Raw genomic sequence first — 18,740 nt, forward strand, 5'->3', positions numbered from 1 at the left:
TACCACGCTTGAATTCACTGAGCTCCTGAGAGCGACCCATTCTTTCACAAATGTTTGTAGAAGCAGTCTGCATGCCTAGGTGCTTGATTTTATACACCTGTGGCCATGGAAATGATTGGAACACCTGAATTCAATGATTTGGAGGGGTGTCCCAATACTTTTGGCAATATAGTGTATATATATATATATATATATATATATATATATATATATGCCTCAAATCAGCATATTAAAATTATAGTAACGATGCTGAAAATTACATTTTAAAATATATTAAAATAGAAAAACTATATCACAATATTAATGTTTTTACTGTACTTATGATCAAATAAATGCAGACTTGATGAGCAAAAGAGACTTTTTTCAACAACATTTAAAAAATCTTACCAATCCCAAACTTTTGAATGGTAGTGCACTACAGAAATTTCCATTAGTTAAAGTATTAATTTATATATATATATATATATATATATATATTTTGGCCTTTCAGGACTTGAAATGGATGAATGGATACCACAATGTCATGAATATATCAAATGTTCTGTCACTCACAGCATAACACCAGCGGCCCAGCAGATAATACGAAAGAGGATCTTCAGGTTTCAACTCGATCGCTTTATGCAGATGATCCTTGAGAGAGACAGACAGAGAGAAAGAGAGAGAGAGAGAGAGAGAGAGAGAGAGAGAGAGAGAAAGAGAGAGAGAGAGAGAGAGAGAGGTTTATTTCATTGTGGCATGACTTGTCTTTTTTGCTGATCTCTAGATACCACAAATATTTCTCCAGAACTGTCTCGCACGAACATATAAAAACCCACCACACGCATCTGTCATTCAGCTCCTCTCTCTCTCTCTCACTGGTAGCTCACCTGCTAGTGCTCTGCAGGTGTGTGGTGTTTGGAAATCTAGCTGACAGCCAAGATAAAATGCTACGTGTATCAGAGACTGATCTGCTCTTATGAAATATGTGTGTTTGTGTGTGTGTGGTACCCTCATTCCATTTCCTCTCGTCTCAGATAAGATTATGAACACTAACTCTCACAGAAGCTGATGTTATGCTCCCATCAACACATACAATCATTGAAATCAACTGAAATGACCTTATGCTGAGATCACTGTTCATCATTCACTGCTTTTAAACTCTTCTCTACATTAAGCACAAGAATAAATGTGTAAATAATTAAGAGTAAAATTTGTAATTGGAATATCTGGAAGTAACTAAAAGTGGAAGTAACTACTTCCTATGTTGACATGAGCTCAGATGTAAACAATCCATCTAAATTGCTTCAACATTCAGCTGTCTGCATTTAAGCTTTAAACAAACTTGGCAGAATATAAACCAAAAATATCTTTAATTTCAGATACTTCCAATTATCCATCCAATTAAAACATAAGAACATCTAGAACACTGCGTAAAGAACAAATATTCACAAACCAGGGTGAAAAGGCTCTTGCACTCACCTTAAAAAGGTAGCCATTTTTAATTTTATTCTGAATAGATTCATATTCTGTCAGGAGTCCACAAAGTATAGCATACCTACATAGAGAAAACCAAAAAGAAAAGAGAACAATTACTAAATATAGCTGGAAGCAGCGATGATGGACCCAAGCCTCAGTGCCGCCACCACCACTGATCATTTATTTGAGGGTGGTGTATCAGTGAGAGATAATTTCATTCCTGTACTGCTGCTGTTTAACCTATCAAAAAAGGTTATTCTTTCAAATGTCCCGCCGTTTATACCCAACAATATGCTTGAGCGCATTCTTGTGTGTTACGGCAAAATCGTCGGTTCAATGAAGATGAGTTTTGTGGTGTTTGTGCTATGGCTCTTTGAATTTCTTTCTCTCATCCCCATGACTTCATTTAATATGGGCTCTTTTGTCGGGGCACTGAGAAGAGAGCTGCATTATTTGATTATTTACAGTTAAAAAAGACAGACATAGTATTGTTAAAAGAGACACATTCGAATGTTCAAAATCAAATGCAATGGATGACCGAATGGAAGGGTAGTGCACTGCTTAGTCATGGTTAAAACTTAAATGCAGGTGTTGCAATACTTCTTTCATCAAGGGTAAATAGTCAGGTTTTTGTGTCTGAAATAATTTCTGGTTGGATTTTTGCGAGTGGATGTTACTTTAGGAGATTCTAATTTTTCTTTTTTTTAATGTCTATGCACCAAATATAGGGAATGAACGTATACCCTTCTTAAAAAAAAATAATAATAATAAATAAATAAATAAATAAATAAAAAGCTCTCTGAAGCTATATCAGAATGTTCTCAGGATAAGATTATTGTGTTAGTGGGTGATTTTAACTGCACTTTAGATCAAGCTGTGGATAGGAATCATGAGGAACCTCATCCTTTTTCAGCTGAAGCACTTAGATCTTTAATTAATTATCATAGTTTTACTTATTTGTGGACACTTTTCCAGGGGTTAGGCAGTATACCTGTCTCAAACAGAATTCTAATGAAATGTCAGTGGCAAGACTTGATCATTTTTATGTTGAAAGCTAATAATCAGGGCAGATTTTTTGGTGTCACCACTGATCACCACTATATTTCTATGACTGTTTCTGATCCTTTTATTAAATCTTATTCTTTGTATTGGCATTTTAATAATATCTTACTAAAGGATAATTCTTTTATTCATGCTTTTCGTTGATTTTGGAAAGCTTGGAGAGAGGAAAGAGACAGTTATTCATCGTTAAGTCATTGGTGGGATATAGGCAAAGTACAGATACAAATGTTTTGTCAACAGTATACTGCTCATAGTACTAGAGCCCTTAAAGAAAAAAATGAAGATACTGGAACAAAATATACTGCAATCAAACTTTCAAGGCAATAATGATGATTCATCTTTCACAGATATTGAAAGAAATAAATTTCTTTTAAAGAATCTTTTGGAAGAAAGGGGAAAAGGAGCTTTGATTAGAGCCAGATACACTCATTTAAATGAAATGGATGCCCCTATCGCTTTTTTTTGGACTAGAAAAAAAGTCCAGAGACAAGAAGTATTTTCATTATTTAAAACTTTCCAATAGTCAAGAATAACAGATCAACAGAAAATTAATGCTGTTGCTTTGTCATTTTATGAAAAATTGTATCAGGCAGAATCATGTGAAGAATCAGCTGTAAATGAGTTCTTATGTGATCTTCCTCAGATCTTAGAGAAAGATAAAAATTATTTAGAGAGTGTTCTTATTTTTTCTAAGATCTCAAAAGCTGTTTTAGAGTTGAATTCTGGGAAGTCTCCTAGTATAGATGGTCTAACAGCAGAGTTTAATAAACGTTTTTGGAATTTGATGGACACTAATTCCAAAGAAGGGAGTCTTGGTTTTTTTTTTTTTGAAAAATTGGCACCCTGTATCACTTTTAACTGTGGATTTGAAGATCTTGTCAAAGGCTATAACAAATAGATTAAACCAATTTATTTCAAGTGTAATTCATGAAGATCAAACCTATTGTATTCCCAAACGAACAATTTTTGATAATATTTTTTTGGTAAGAGATTTGATATATATTGGCAAAAGATATGCTTTGGACATAGATTTTTCTCTCGACCAATAAAAAGCCTTTGATAGGGTAGATCATGTGTATCTTTTTAAGACTTTAGAGGCTTTTGGTTTTGGGTCGAATTTTGTGTCTCTTATTAAGCTGCTGTTTAATAATATTTACAGTATGCTTAGAGTTACTATTGTTGGTTTCATTAAGGAATAGGCTACATGGTGTGAGCATTTGTGGTTATCCAGATTTAACCCCTGTAAAACTTAAAGCATATGGTGATGATGTATCTGTTGTTGTACATAATGTTGATGATATAAATAACTTGACAACCTGCTTAAATTGCTTCCAAATAGCGACACCTGCACGTATAAACTGGGAGAAATGTACAACGTAATTGATGGGAGAACGGAGGGAAACAATGAAACAATGAAAAAGATACTTTATTGGACAGGACGGAGTGCCTAGGATACCATTCAGCCTCATTTTGCTTCAAAATATGACCAATGTAAAGCTGGACAGACAGTTGTTTTTAATTGAAAAGTCCTATGATCCAGAAATTTCTTAAGCTGATTTTTATGCTTTCTGTTTTCTAAAGCAGGGATAATAAGAATTATTGATTTGTTTGAGTTGCACAATAGTCAATGGAAAAGTGCGGAAAAGACTCTTGCTGACCAAGTTGGTCTTAAATCAGTAAGGACTATGGATGGTTTTGTTTATATCCTTAAAGTCTCTTTTACTTCTGAATTCTTGTCCTTTTTAAATGAGTTTATTCACAATGGTGCAGTGCCTCAGACATTTCCGGTTAGAAAAGTTAAACTTAAAAAGTTGGAAATTAATGAAAGTGGTCAGGTTCTCTTGTTGAAGGGGTATGAAGCTTTGGATTTTCAATCCCTTGGGAAAAAAAGATTTTGTATCATGTGTGTGTAAAAGATGCTCAAACAATTAAGGGAGAGGGTTGACAGTAAATGGAAGGTTTCTCTTTCTGCCCCTGAGGAAGTTACTCCTTCTTGGAGACTTTTATATAAGCCTTCAATACCAAAGAGAAGTGGGGATCTTCAGTGGAGGATCATTCATGGTATTGTGGCCACTAATAATTTTGTTTCCAGGTTTAATCCATTAGTTTCATCAACATGTCCTTTTTGTAATGATACTGATAATGTTTTTCATTTATTTTGTGATTGTTTTAGTTTAGTGCCTTTATTTGTGTTGCTTAATGGAATGATGTCTAAATTTCGGTTTTTATTCAACAAGATATTGTTTTTTTTTTTTTTAACTTTTTAGTTGCATTATTTTATATAGAAATAAATGGTGTATAATTTATTATTTACAAGATATGAGACTCTTCCAGTTTCCATTTTTGTCATTACTTTAATCCCTTGCCATCGCAACACTGTTTAAGATATCCAATACCCATTCACGATTTCACATTTTCAACATATTGGCATCATGTTGAGAAAGCTTGGTGTGAATCATATGAAGGCCTAGTTAAAAATTCAGAGCTTGATTCAAAAAATCCACATTCAAACAAAAATAGCTGAATTCCTGTTGGTCGAAGCTAATGACTGTAAATTAGAAAGTTGTCCGGCTCAATGAGAACAATATATGTTCCGAGTTTGGTGACTGTAGGTAAAACTAACCCACATCTTTAGACGAAAGGTCTATAGAGCCCCTCCACTACACCCATTTCTATGGCTTTGCCCATGTCTACTGGCTGACAACTCTTATGTGTGTGTTGAGTTCCATGCAATTTGAAGCATTATAAGAGTCTCAAAAACACCCAAAAAAGAATATTAAAGTTTGACACATTGCCATGAAAACAGTATTCTAGATATTAAGGATCCTTTCACAAGTGTACATCTGCAGTGTCTTGACATTATTCTGATGAAGAATGAAGCAAATCAGGTAAAAATAAGAAGGCGAGTTTAAAGCATTTTGAAAGTGACACACTTCCTACTGCCAGTTGGTGGCGCTATGACTCACAATAGTCACATCATGTGATCGGCCTCCTACAACAAACACAATGCTGAAGTTACATCAAAATCAGTCAATGTATGCAGAAGTTATAACATGAATGAATCCCCCAGGAGGAGTATTTCAAATTCCAGATGCGTTTTTCAAACAACCCATAATAGCCAACTTCCTGTTGAGCTGGCTTATGACTTAGAGTGTGACAGTTATTCAGCCCGATGAGATCTATAACTGTATGAAGTTTAGTTACTGTAGGTGAAAAGGAATGCGCTACAGAGCCCCTCAAACACAACTATGTAAAAGGGTGTGCCACAGAGCCTCCCCACGAACCCCCATGACAATTTGTGCCCAGCCCTGGTGGCTGACGATTCCAACGTGTGTGCAAAGTTTCATGAGTTTTTGAGCATGTTAAGGGCCCCAAAAGTGCCCAAAAGTAAAAAAAAAAAAAAAAAAAAAAAAAAATGACCTAAGGAAAACAATTGGGTCCTTCGCCCCTTAGGGCTTGGGCCCTAATACATGAATAGAATTTATGCTTTTTATGGACTTTCAGTAAGAGAGGATATTGTTGAATAAAGTCATTATTTTTGTTTTGTTTTTGGCGCACAAAAAGTATTCTTGTCGCTTCATAAAATTAAGGTTGAACCACTGCAGTCACGTTGACTATTTTAACAATGTCTTTAGTACCTTTCTGGACCTTGAAAGTGGTAGTTAAATTGCTGTCTATGGAGGAGTCAGATACCTCTCAGGTTTCATCAGAAATAACTTAATTTGTGTTATGAAGATGAATGAAGGTCTTACGGCTGTGGAATGATATGAGGGTGAGTAATTAATGACAGAATATTCAATTTTGTTTGAACTAACTATTTAAGGCTGTGCATTACAGTGATTTTACTAGAAAGAAAGAAAAAGAAAGTAGGTGAAAGGGCTGATGTGCGTGTGTACGTGTGCTGTGTAGTTATAGTGTTTTGAGGGGCCGGTTGAGAGGTGATCAAAGCTTTTCCACCATAGCGATGTAAATCCTGCTGGTACTCACAGTCATACAATGGAGCCAGGCACAAACACCTTTTATGTGCATGATCAAGGGGTGAAGAGGTCGAATGACTGTCACAGGAGGTGAGAGGGGCTCCGTTTAGGCTGAGTTTGATTGAGGGACAGAGCCTGTCTCCAAAAGGCTTTGACCTTGAGCTCACCAGAGAGAAACTCAATACTAGCACAGATGTAACATGATGGACAGACTTACTGTACTCGGCTACACTGGGGTGTGTGTGTGTGTTGTGGGAATTAAGCATTTTTACTGGCTGTTCAGACTGCAATTCCATGACAAAATAAAGGAAAATTAAATGCATGCAGGAAGGGATCCAAGTAGCAAAAAAACTGCATTTATATCAAGATAAATTCACTCTCAAGCATTTTTATTCATTGATGAAGTCAAGATTGTGCCGTACTGAACAGTCTCAGCCGCAGGCGGCACATCCATGGACCACCCACAGTCTGTTAACTGACCATCTGAACATCTCAATCTAGCAAGATTTAATCTGATTGGCTGACTTTGTGCAATTTTCGAGAGTAAGGCCATGCAGTTTTTTTTTTTACGTATAACTCGAAACCAAATCACATTTAGTAAGGCTGAACCAATGAGAAGAGAAATTAAAGTTTGCCAGGTTATTTGTGTACTTAACAGCAATTAAACTAGATATGCACAAATAAAATAGCAAATTCTGCTTTGTTCTCTAAATTATGTCTGTGTGATCAGAAAATCATCCAAATATAAGAACTATTCGTTAGAAAGTCTATACAGTTTCTGCTAAACAGCATGTAAAAATGTAATAAACTCACTCTATGCGTTGCTCAAACAGTCAAAGTGGGCAGTTCTTAGACTTAAAAAGCTGAAATGAATTCTGACTATGTATCGAATAACAATTTATCTGTTTAGGAGGGAGGATGACTGAGAATGAACATTGCATCACCTTGTTGAGGAGCTGGTTCTTTGAGCTTGGCATCGCTGCAGGACAGACAGTTTAAGAACATATTTCACCTACTTCCTCCCAAAGCAAACAACCACTTGGGCAAGTTTTGACAATTTCTCTGTCTGGCTATTGGCTACTGTGACAAAATAGTGCAAAGAAGATTGTTAAAGTAAACTCTCTACACCAAAAATAGGATGACCAAAGTTTGCAATGAGATCTCTGGGGGCGAATACTTAAAATCAACAGCTCTGTTGCAAAACCAAGTGTGCCACCTACACAGACAGCACTTTAAAGTAATCATAGACACACTCTTGACATGAAGGCTGTTTCTAACTTTATGCTGCTCTCTTAGATACCGCATTTTGGCCAAATTCTAAGACAGCATCAAATATATCCTTTACAGATAATGTAATCCCAAAACACATTGCAACAAGCTAAGTGAAATAAAATACCCAAGATGAAAGGGGATTATAAAGATACATTGGTAACACTTTACAGGTTTCATTTGTTAGCATTATTTAATGCATGAACTAATACATTTTTACAGCATTTATTTACCTTTGGTAATGTTAGTTAAGGAAATATTCACGTTAGTTCACAGTGCATTAACTAATGTTATAACAGATAAAACTTTGGATTCTAAAAAAATTAGTAGTAAATTTTGAGATTAACATTAACTAAGATTAATAAATGCTGTAGAAGTATTGTGCATTCTTAGTCCATCTTAACTAATGTAGCTCTGCATGTCACCCATCCAAGTGGTGGTTACAAGTCAGGTTACAAGTCAGACTCTCTAACCATTAGGCCACAACTGCCCCAATGTTTGCCCCCTAATGTTAATAAATGAAACCTTATTGTAAAGTGGTTTTACATGTAATTGCATTTACATGGCATTTACATGAAATTGTTTTCAACTAAAAATAAAAAACTTTGTATGTGTTTTTGAAAATGATAGTTTTGTAAACTACAAAAACGCAAATTTGTGAAAACAATGACGTCATGCGTATTACGTGTTCAGTCTATAGGTGCGTAGTGTTTTTTTTCACAAACTGACATCGTTGACAATGTTGTCATCTGTTTTTAGTACATCGTTGTCGTGTAAATGTAACCTTTATTTTAGGGTGTCCTTGTTACTGTGTAATTATAGATTTAAATACTGAGTAATATTAAGTATATGTACCTACTATAAGGTTAGGATTATGGTTAGTTATGTGCAATTATACTAAATGTAGTTATTACTATAGCAACTAACATGTAACGTGTAACAGGGACACTGTAAAATAAAGTGTTACATATAGTATCATGCTATTAACATAGCAACATGCTAACATCAAACTCTTGGAAACTATCTGATTGTAATTTGTTGCTGTCTGTGTAGAGTGTTCCAAATTATTCACTTATGAGGTTCCATTTCAGTTAGGATGTCACCTATGTAGACAGTACAAACAGGTTTTGGAACAGAGCTAACAAAGTGAAAACAGCCAAAACTAATAATTCAATCATGATTACTTATATATATATATAAAAAAAAAAAAAATGGCACTGCATGGACAAAGTTAGAGATCAACAAAAATAGCTTTTAATGTGTCTAAAGCATGATGAACTGCAAATAAATTTGAACTGAAGCAACATGAAGACATACCAGAAGTGATTACTAATAACAACTGCTGGCAGAGAGAGTACAGGTGGGTTGAAGGTTGCTCAATGTTCCTGGGGCTAATTCCTTCCCCCTCCTTTCACAGATTGGTTTGTGAAGTGTTTATATTAATTGCTGTCATGTTCTGGCAATGCCCAGAGGCTTGAACATTTATCCACAGCTAAGCAATAGAAGCCAGTGGCAGAACTTCTGCCGTCACACACCTGACACATTTCCTCACTCCAGGAATCTGGGGTTTCCCTTCACAGAGGCATTATAAATAAACATCCCCAATAAAAACAGTGTTTACCATAAGTAGATACTTTGTGAACAAGAATGTATCAAAAAATTACTGTATGAAAGTAATAACAGTAGAAATAAACCAGCAGAAGATATGCTTGCAAGGCAGCGATATACTAAAATTCCAAATTTTTATTCTTCGTCCTGCAACAAATTCAGTTAAATTTTTATAAACTTTATACTTTAAGAAATTCAAATTTTACTTTATTCTAAATAAATAAATTACATGCTCCACAGCTATTGAAATATTAAATCATTTCCATTCATTTTCACAGCTGTCTGCACAGTATCTAATAATACTCAAAATGCCACTTGGTAATACTGACCAAAATATGACCAAATTTTGATTTATATTTTCTATCTGTAAATGCAGTCAATGTAATATACACTATAGTGTTCAAAAGTTTGGGGTCAGTAAGATTTTTGTTTTTAAAAGAAATTAATACATCTATTCAGCAAAAATACATTAAATTGATCAAAAGGGACAGTAAATACATGTATAATGTCACAAAAGAAAATTTCCATTTTCAAATAAATGTTCTTTAAAACTTTCTATTGGTATTTCACAATATTACTGTTTTACTGTATTTTGGATCTAATAAATGCAGCCTTGATCATAAGAGACTTATTATGAGACTTCTTATTTTTTAAAACTTAAGATTTAAAAAAAAAATCTTTCCATCCTCAAATGTTTGAATGGCAGTTTATATTGAAATTAACATCATAAATGGCTTGTGATGTTCCTCAAGTCGCTTTGGATATGCATATGCTACACTCTAAAAACTGCTGGGTTGTTTCAACCGGGTCAAATATGGACAAACCCAACCGTTGGTTTAAAATTTAAAATTTAATTTTAAACCCAATGGTTGGATTTGTCCATATTTGACCCAAACAGGGGTTGAAACAACCCAGAATTGTCTAGAGTTCACGAGAATGAGACAATATTTTAACACTATTTTTAAGAAATCTTCAATGACGAAATGTATGACTCTTTTATTCAACTAAGGCCCGGTTTCACAGATAGGGCTTAGATTAAGCAAAGATTAGGCCTTAGTTCAATTTAAGTAGCTTTTATATATATATGGCTTACAAAAAAAAAAAAAAAAAAAAAAAAAAAAAAACACATTACTGCTGTGAATCTTGAGACAAAACAATGGCACAAGTTGCTTTAAGTTAAGACAGCTCAAACATGCATTTTAGTCTGGGACTAGGCTTAAGCCCAGTCTGTGAAACCGGGGGTGAAAGTCACAAAATGCAAAACAATGCAGGTTCATTTTGAAATGCTTTAACTACTAATTATCTTGTAATAAATGTCACTTCAGTTCTACTTTGAGTATAAATGATCATATGCAGTAAAAGACAGAACAATATAATACAAGCACTGTTCAAATTTTTTGCCACAAACTCAACTCCGTCATGCTGATATCGCGAGACAGCTTTTCACCTCGACGAGAAATATCATCATGTTTTAATATCGCGAGAACTTGTGGCACGAGATCTCGTCACACCCCTCCCAAATGCATTTTTGAACGCATTCTTTCTAGCATTTATTTGCATACTAAGTATAATTTGTGAGTGGGTGCATTCATTCATCTATTTAACCTTTGATGACCTCCTTTAAAGTTCAAAGATGGTTTCACTGTGTTGGCTTTCGAACACAGTCGACAAAAAACGATGCATTGCTCACTGTCGACAATGACGACGATCAAGTATGAGGTGGCTCTGATGCAGCATCTTGTTCATGCAGAACCAAAGTCTAAATCCCAGTACCTACAACTTTATTCTTTTGCTGCCTCGCAAGCACTGATATTTCCTTCAGGAAATGCAAATCTACTTTCATAATTAAAAAGACTATTTAAAGCAGATGGGTTTGAGTTCATCGAAGGACGCAATGCGTCCATAAAATCGTAGAGTGTTAAAGAAAACAAGCAGATGTTTGTTACTTTATTAGTGTAGTTATTCATGCTTAGAACAGGTCGGGGAGGTTTTGTGAGCTTCAGGCAGTTTCCAGTGTTCTGGAGTGAAACTTCTGTAAAGTTTATTCTATCTTGAAATGTGTGTGTTTGGGGAGGAGAGAAACCTAGAGAAAGAAAAAATATGACACTAGAGAAAAAAGATTTGTACAAGAAAAAGTGTGGTTTGGCCATAGGTTGTTTCTGACAGTTGCTTTGAGTACTTTCGGTGAGTTGAAATATTATATAGACTCATACACACTCATGCATACACAAATACGCACCACTTAGAAAGAAAAGAAAAAAATCAGCAGAACACTAAGACTTGTGGCTGCTAGAAGATTATGTAAGTTTAACCAGTATTTTCCTCATGGGCAGAGAAATCCCCTGAGCAACTGGCCACAAACAAAGAGGTCTAAGAGTTAAACTGATTGACAGAAAGAACAGATTCCTTTCACCTCTCGGCTCAGAACAAAAAGTTCTCTCTCATCACCTTGGGCTGAGCATTTAGTAAAGTCTCAATGACAAGAGCTGCCTTTGCCATTCAAGGTCAAACTGCCGCTCTGTGTGCAAGGAAAACTAGCTATGACGTGGAATAGAAGGATAAATGTTCAACTTAAACCATGAGACACTGGCAGAAACCTTCAGCTCAGGGAATCTGACAAAATAAATGACAAAAACCCCATCAACTGAACTAATTACACATAAAAATAAGAGCTGTAGACAAACACAAACTCAGGACTGCATATATTACAGTTTTACATTTTGTGGCTGGTGCACCACCATTATGCTAGAATGTTGTGCGTGGTTGCCAGGGCGTTGCTATGCAGTTGCTAAGTCTCTATGATGCCACAATTAGTGTGCTATTACTGTTCTAAGAAATCATATTTCAATGAGTGCTTAATAAAAACTTTGAAAGAGGGACTTGAAGAAATAGTTCACCCAAAAATGAAAATTATCCCATGATTTACTCAACCTCAAGCCATCCTAGATGTATATGACAATCTGCTGGAAGCTATTATTATAGTCAATAAAGTTTTAAATATGGATATTTTTCTTACAAAAACCCATTACTTCATTTCAGAAGGCCTTTATTAATCCCCTGGAGCTGTATGGATTACTTTTATGATGGATGAATTCATTTTTATTAGGGCTTCAAAATCTCACGCCACCTTCACTATATAGCTGGGAAGCACGAGAATATTATTTATTTAATATAACTCTGATTGTGTTCGTCTGAAAGAAGATAATTTTCATTTATCTACTATACCTACTATCCCTTTTAGCTATATCTAGCCACTATTAAAGTACATTTTTTCCCCTTTTTATCATCCAGAAATCAAAATAAATAACTTAAAAAAAAAAAAAAAAAAAGTAACGGCACACCTCTCCTCAAAAGTTGTCACCATTTGAGGAATGATTTATTTCTGCTGAATAATGCATGAACATTTATTACTTATAGTTAGTTATTTGTTCAAATGTCTAATATAAAATTGATTTCCTGTATAAATCATTCTAATGTTCAAATGTTTAGGGTCAGTAAGGTTTATTCAGTAAGAATACATTAAAGGGGACCTATTATGCCCCTTTTACAAGATGTAAAATTAGTTTCTGATGTCCCCAGAGTGTGTATGTGAAGTTTTAGCTCTTTTTGGGGTTGAGCAAAAACGCGCCGTTTCAGTGTGTGCCCTTTAATGCAAATGAGCTGCTGCGCTCGGCCTAAGAGGGCAGAGCTTCAAGAGCTCGTTGTCCCCTGTCAGGATTCAGTCAGGATGCACTATAATGTCAGAAACTGCAAATATATGCTGCATGCATGGAGATAGAACAGGTATAGTTTAGTTTAATTACGGTTATAACTTATATTGTCTTCTTGTTTTTATCCACTATATTACTACAAGCCAGTTTACCGATGAGTTTTATAATGTTTATTGTACTTCACACAAAATATGAAGCGTCTGTCTTCACTCTAGAAAATCACAGTAAGAGCTTAAAACACAGTGCAAGTGTGCATTAAAATATTATCCATAAACTCTCTCTCTCTCTCCCTTGCATTATCATCAACATACATAGTGAAGTACACAGAAACACTCGTTACAACGAACAGTAAACAAATATATAAAGACCTTATGCCTTTTCGGGTGGTGCTTAATAAACTGGTAAACTTTATATCCGTAAATCAACTCCAATGAACTGTAATAAAGTGCTCTCACCTTCATTACTGCCGTATCCAGTATCACTCTGGAGGCTGTAAGATGGATCACGAACAGTTACTGATCTATCCTTGAGTAACAACTTTTTAGCACAACCTCTGTTTTGTATTGTCCCTTTGTATTGACATTCGTTCACAAAGCAGTCCGGTGTGAAATGATTCGCGCAGACAAACGAATTTCGGTAGAGTTTAGGGAGCATTTTCTTCGAAAACAAAATGAATCCACCTCGTCTTCAGCGGCTCAGATTTAGGGAGTAAATGGAGAGAGCTATGTGGATTAATCCATCCAGCTACAGAACACCTAAAATGCTTGGGAGACGTTCTCGTCAGTGCAGCAATGGCGGACTGTACAACTGACTGTGATCAGGGCGGTTCTATGTTAAAAGGCAGTGTCTGTCAACATTTGTGGGCGGGGCTTGTGGCTAATGTGACGTCACATTGCCAGGGATCTGGAAACGGCTTGTTCTGAGACACTGCTTATGATTTATGGGGATTAAAAAAAAAGGAGTGTGAACATGCATTTACTCATCTCACTTGCACGGAAAACATTCAGTATTCCTCAAAATGAATGAAAACAGAGCGAAATACAATCTCAGAATTGTATGCAAACCTGCAGTAATTAACTATATTAAATTACACAAATATACTTTATGTACTTAATATCACTTTATTAACCAATGTCTTTGCTGCTGACCTTCGATGATCCAATTCAACCATACAAATAAGCAAAAATTACTTTAGAGTAGATTTAGAAATAAGAACGTTGAACTTCCTTCTCCTGTATCCTGTTCTGTAAACCAGAATGGCAGCACAGCTGAAATGTTTGTTTGTTGTACAGGTGTAAATATGCATTTCCTTCAGTCTGAAGCTTATTCATTTCACTTCTGGTGTGAAAGGGCCTTTACCTTTGCCATAATAGAACTTTTTTTGTTGTTATTAAAATCAAACAAGCAAGCCAAGCCCAGGTGAGAAAAAGTAACGCAAAAGTAATGTAACGCATTACTTTTCATAAAAAGTAACTAAGTAATGCAATTAGTTACTTTAGGGAGTAACACAATATTGTAATCCATTACTTTTAAAAGTAACTTTCTCCAACATTGTTGGTGAGAATAAGAATCTTTAATAGCATTAAAAAAATATTACCGTCTCCAAACTTTTGAATAGTGTAAATCTATTTGAATTTTAATTACTAAATGAAAAATGTTTTACATATGTTTTACACTGAAATTTGTTCTGCTCATGTTACTTACATATGGCCAAAAACAACAACAACAAGCAGAGTCATGGCAGTGCACTAAGGACAGAATTCAAATGAGCTGAAGGCTAGATCCTCAATGAAAACCAACTGTAATGCCAAGGACAGATAACAACAGCAGTAATGGAGGTGTATGTGTGTAGGTCACAACGACCCTCCTCTGGGCTCTGTTTGATAATCCTGGCATCTGTGAGGGAATGGAAAGCATTGCACAGGGATTTACACAGGCAAAATACAGACACAGAGATCAGTGAACATACCTTCATTAAGACACCCTGTAACCAAACGAATGCAAACACACAAAGAATCTGACCACAGCAACATTGCATATTACAGTATTGATTGGCCACCATCAAAACAGTCAAACCGTTACAGCTCACAAAGAATTAAACTAAAGGGAGCCAAAGATGACTTGTTCTATGGAAAGCTTTCTTACAGTCAACTTGTTCTTAAATGATAGAAAATAAACAAGCAGCTTGCCCTGGTCTTGGATAATGACTTCTAAAGATATGAATCTTTTAAAATGCATGAAATGATACGTTTCATAATGCAAAACACAACACTATGAAGCAGAATTAATACAGACACATCACATTTTTATGAAAAGTAATGTGTTAGGCTTGCTTGTTTTTTAATAACAACAAAAAAAGTTCTATTTTTGGCAAATGAATAAGCCTCAGGCTGAATGAAATGCATATTTACACCTGTACATTAGAGGACGCAGCTCAAACAAATCTTTCAGCTGTGCTGCCTTTCTGGATTAAAGAAGAATAGGATACAGGTAAAGAAAGTTCAACACTCTTATTTCTAAATCTAAAGTAATTTTTGCTTATTAGTAGAGTAGGTTGAATTGGATCATTGAAGGTCAGCAGCAAAGACATTGGTTAATAAAGTGAGATTAAATAAAATATACTTAAAGTATATTTGTGATTAAATAAAGTATATTTGTGTAATTTAATATAGTTAATTATTACAGGTTTTTGTAAAATACAGGATTGCATTTCACTTTTTTCATTCATTTTGAGCAATACTGAATGTTTTTGTGCAAGTGAGATGAGTAAATGCATGTTCACATTTAGTCTAGAACTACAATAACCATCTTTACACAGTGCACACAACACCTCGACACTATATTTCTCTCAACATGGGGACAGGAGAGCTGTCAGTCAATAAATGTGAAAACTTACGCTTTACTTATTTGAAAAAGTAACTTAGACATATTGTTGTAAATTGAAAAAGTACTGCGTTACTTTACTAGTTACTTGAAAAAAAGTAATCTGATTACATAACTCAAGTTACTTGTAATGCGTTACCCCCAACATTGGTTATTAGCAATGTTGAAAACAGCTGTGCTGTTTAGTATTTTTGTAGAAACCCTGATACATTTTTCTTCAGGATTCTTTGATAAAAATAAAGTTTGGAAAGAACAGCATTTCTTTGATGTATAACTTTTTTCGTAGCACTGTAAAAGTCTATACTGTCTTTTTTGATCAATTGAAGGTTTTCTAGCTTTATAAAAGAACTGATTAAAAAAAAACAAAAAAAAACCTTACCTCTAACTTCTGAACAGCAGTGTATATACACTAATAATGCAACAAAAGAACATAAATTTCAAGTAACTGCAATTAACTCGGTGTGTGTGTGTGTATTTACATGTTAGCTTGGGGCTGTGTTTACATTCCTGGGGTGTGGTGATGCTATCAAAAGAGTTTTGTAAGATGAGTATATCCAGAGGGGCAGGCCTGAAAAACACCTCCGGTGCAGGACACCCACACACACGCACACCCACATATACATTCAGACACACACAGGAGCCCAGGTGCTACAAACAAGTATGTAAATGTGTTTCACTTATGAGGGACAGATTTGCAAAAACTCTTGAAACCAACTCGAGGACACTGAAATTGTTGAATAAAAGTGTTACAGTACAATGAATCAGCGTGTCGAATCCGCAGTTCGGAGCGCCAAAGTCACGTGATTTCAGCAGTTTGGCGGTTTGACACGCGATCCGAATCATGATTCGACACGCTGATTCGTTACGCTCCGAATCTTCCTGAAGAAGTGTTTTGAAATCAGCCATCACTAAATAAGTCGTTATGTTGTTTTTTCTGCCGCACCAAAAGTATTCTCGTCGCTTTATAATATTAATATTGAGCCACTGTACTCACATGAACTGATTTAAATATGTTTTTAGTACCTTTATGGATCTTGAGAGAGGAAATGTCATTGCTCCCTATGTAGGCCTCATGGAGCCATCGGATTTAAACAAAAATATCTTAATTTGTGTTCCGAAGATCAACGAAGGTCTTACGGGTGTAAAACGGCACGAGGGTGAGTAATTAATGACAGAATTTTCATCTTTTGGGTAAACTAACCCTTTAAGACCGCATGGACGGATCTAATACATAGACACACATCCGATTTTCTTTTCACATCCAAGCTCTTTACATTCGCTGAGTACATAACGGACTGCGTTTATGCAACCCTATTTATGTATGTATTTGACAGTTAAAGCGCAACAAGACGTGAAAGAGAACTTAGTAGTCACGCGCTATTTGACAGGCTTTTAGTGTACATGTGCTTTGAGGGTATGCACTCAGAAAAATGCATGTCCGAACAGTGTGCAAATAAAATGTTTAACTGGCAAGGCTTTAAAAAGCATGAAAATAATAAACTTTAGTGATTGTGAAGAACTGCAATGTCATGTGCACGTAACCCTAACGCTGCGTTGCTAAACGTGTAATGAATGTATATGTCGCGTTGTACAGTGTTGTTCACCTCTCTCATTTGTTCCAAAACTTTTTCCAAAAATTTTCCAGTTTGAGAATTGTAGATAAATTGTTAAAAAGTCTCATTCATAATACTACGAAACTTTAAAAAATACTTCAATCATGCAGTTGTAAAATTATTATGTAAAACTGCCTAATTGGACAACAAATTAATTTAATATATGCATGAACTCACCACTGATGACCTTCTGCACAGAGTGGATTGATGGATATTGCCTCTTCACCAACTTTCTTTCCTGAAATGAAAAATTCAAACAAAATAAACAAGACGTGACACTCCAGCAGCAATCTGTTATCACTCCTTTAGCCTAAATAAAACAAAATTAAAAGGTTTCTTTTGCAGAAGATGATCACACACCTGCTCACAGCTGGACTAACAAGACATACTGCCTCTAAAAGGTATAAATAGAAGTAATAATTGATCTGCTTCCAAACTCTTTGACATTAGCTATGTTTGCATCCACCAATTTTTATGAGCAGTTTGGGATATCGTATAAAAATAAATGCTGGAAGGAAACGGCAAGATGCGCATAAATTCTAAAAATGCACATAAAAAAAAATGTATGAGCTCAACTGAGGCAGATACGTTTGTTTTTTTTTATCCGATAAGAAGACATGCGTATAAACTTTGTTGGAAACACATTTATCGAATAAATCCGTCAATGCACAACAAAAAACTCACGTGACTTTGCCTCAACAATGGATGCGACTGGATAACTGGACTAACCAGCAGACCAATTTCACTGTACAGCATTTCAAATGTTGGTTTTATCATTCTGAAATTCCTGAGCCAAAGTCTGTCATCAGAATGAACTTTATTATATTAGCAAATACTAGTTTGGGGCTACTAATAACAGCCTTACCTTATACTGTTATTCATCAGTGTTAGTGATATTCTTACAATTTATGTTTATAGTAAAGTGGGATGGTACTTGTATGTATGTCAACCATTTTTGAGAAATAAATTTGCTTGGTTCAAATTCCTCGATTTGGGTCGCAGCTTCATGACCATGGGGAAATGTGGGTCCCATGGCCAAACCAGTTGAGAACCACTACTTTATGCAACCAAGCACAGGCATCCAAATGCAAGATAACATGACAGCATTTATTGGGTTTCGTCTGCATGCTCTGAGACGCAAGTTATTTATAATGTAGGACAAA

General features: G+C 35.3%; 1 protein-coding gene across 5 annotated transcripts in view; it reads right to left on the bottom strand.

Annotated features, from left to right (window-relative positions):
• The window catches only part of LOC127525468 (regulator of microtubule dynamics protein 2), a 45,873-nt gene that overhangs the window by 10,585 nt on the left and 16,548 nt on the right, over window positions 1-18,740 (bottom strand). For all 5 annotated transcript variants that reach the window (XR_007933347.1, XM_051918037.1, XM_051918033.1 and 2 more), the window contains 3 exons: window positions 17,755-17,815; window positions 1,459-1,534; window positions 553-630 (listed from right to left, as the gene is read on the bottom strand). Coding sequence is in view for 4 of the 5 variants with exons in the window: in XM_051918037.1 (XP_051773997.1) it covers window positions 553-630; window positions 1,459-1,534; window positions 17,755-17,815 (215 nt within the window). In the remaining variant the exon portion in view is untranslated. The remainder of the gene's footprint in view (window positions 1-552; window positions 631-1,458; window positions 1,535-17,754; window positions 17,816-18,740) is intronic.

The sequence above is a fragment of the Ctenopharyngodon idella genome, chromosome 13 (assembly GCF_019924925.1).
Source record: "Ctenopharyngodon idella isolate HZGC_01 chromosome 13, HZGC01, whole genome shotgun sequence".
Classification (NCBI taxonomy): domain Eukaryota; kingdom Metazoa; phylum Chordata; class Actinopteri; order Cypriniformes; family Xenocyprididae; genus Ctenopharyngodon; species Ctenopharyngodon idella.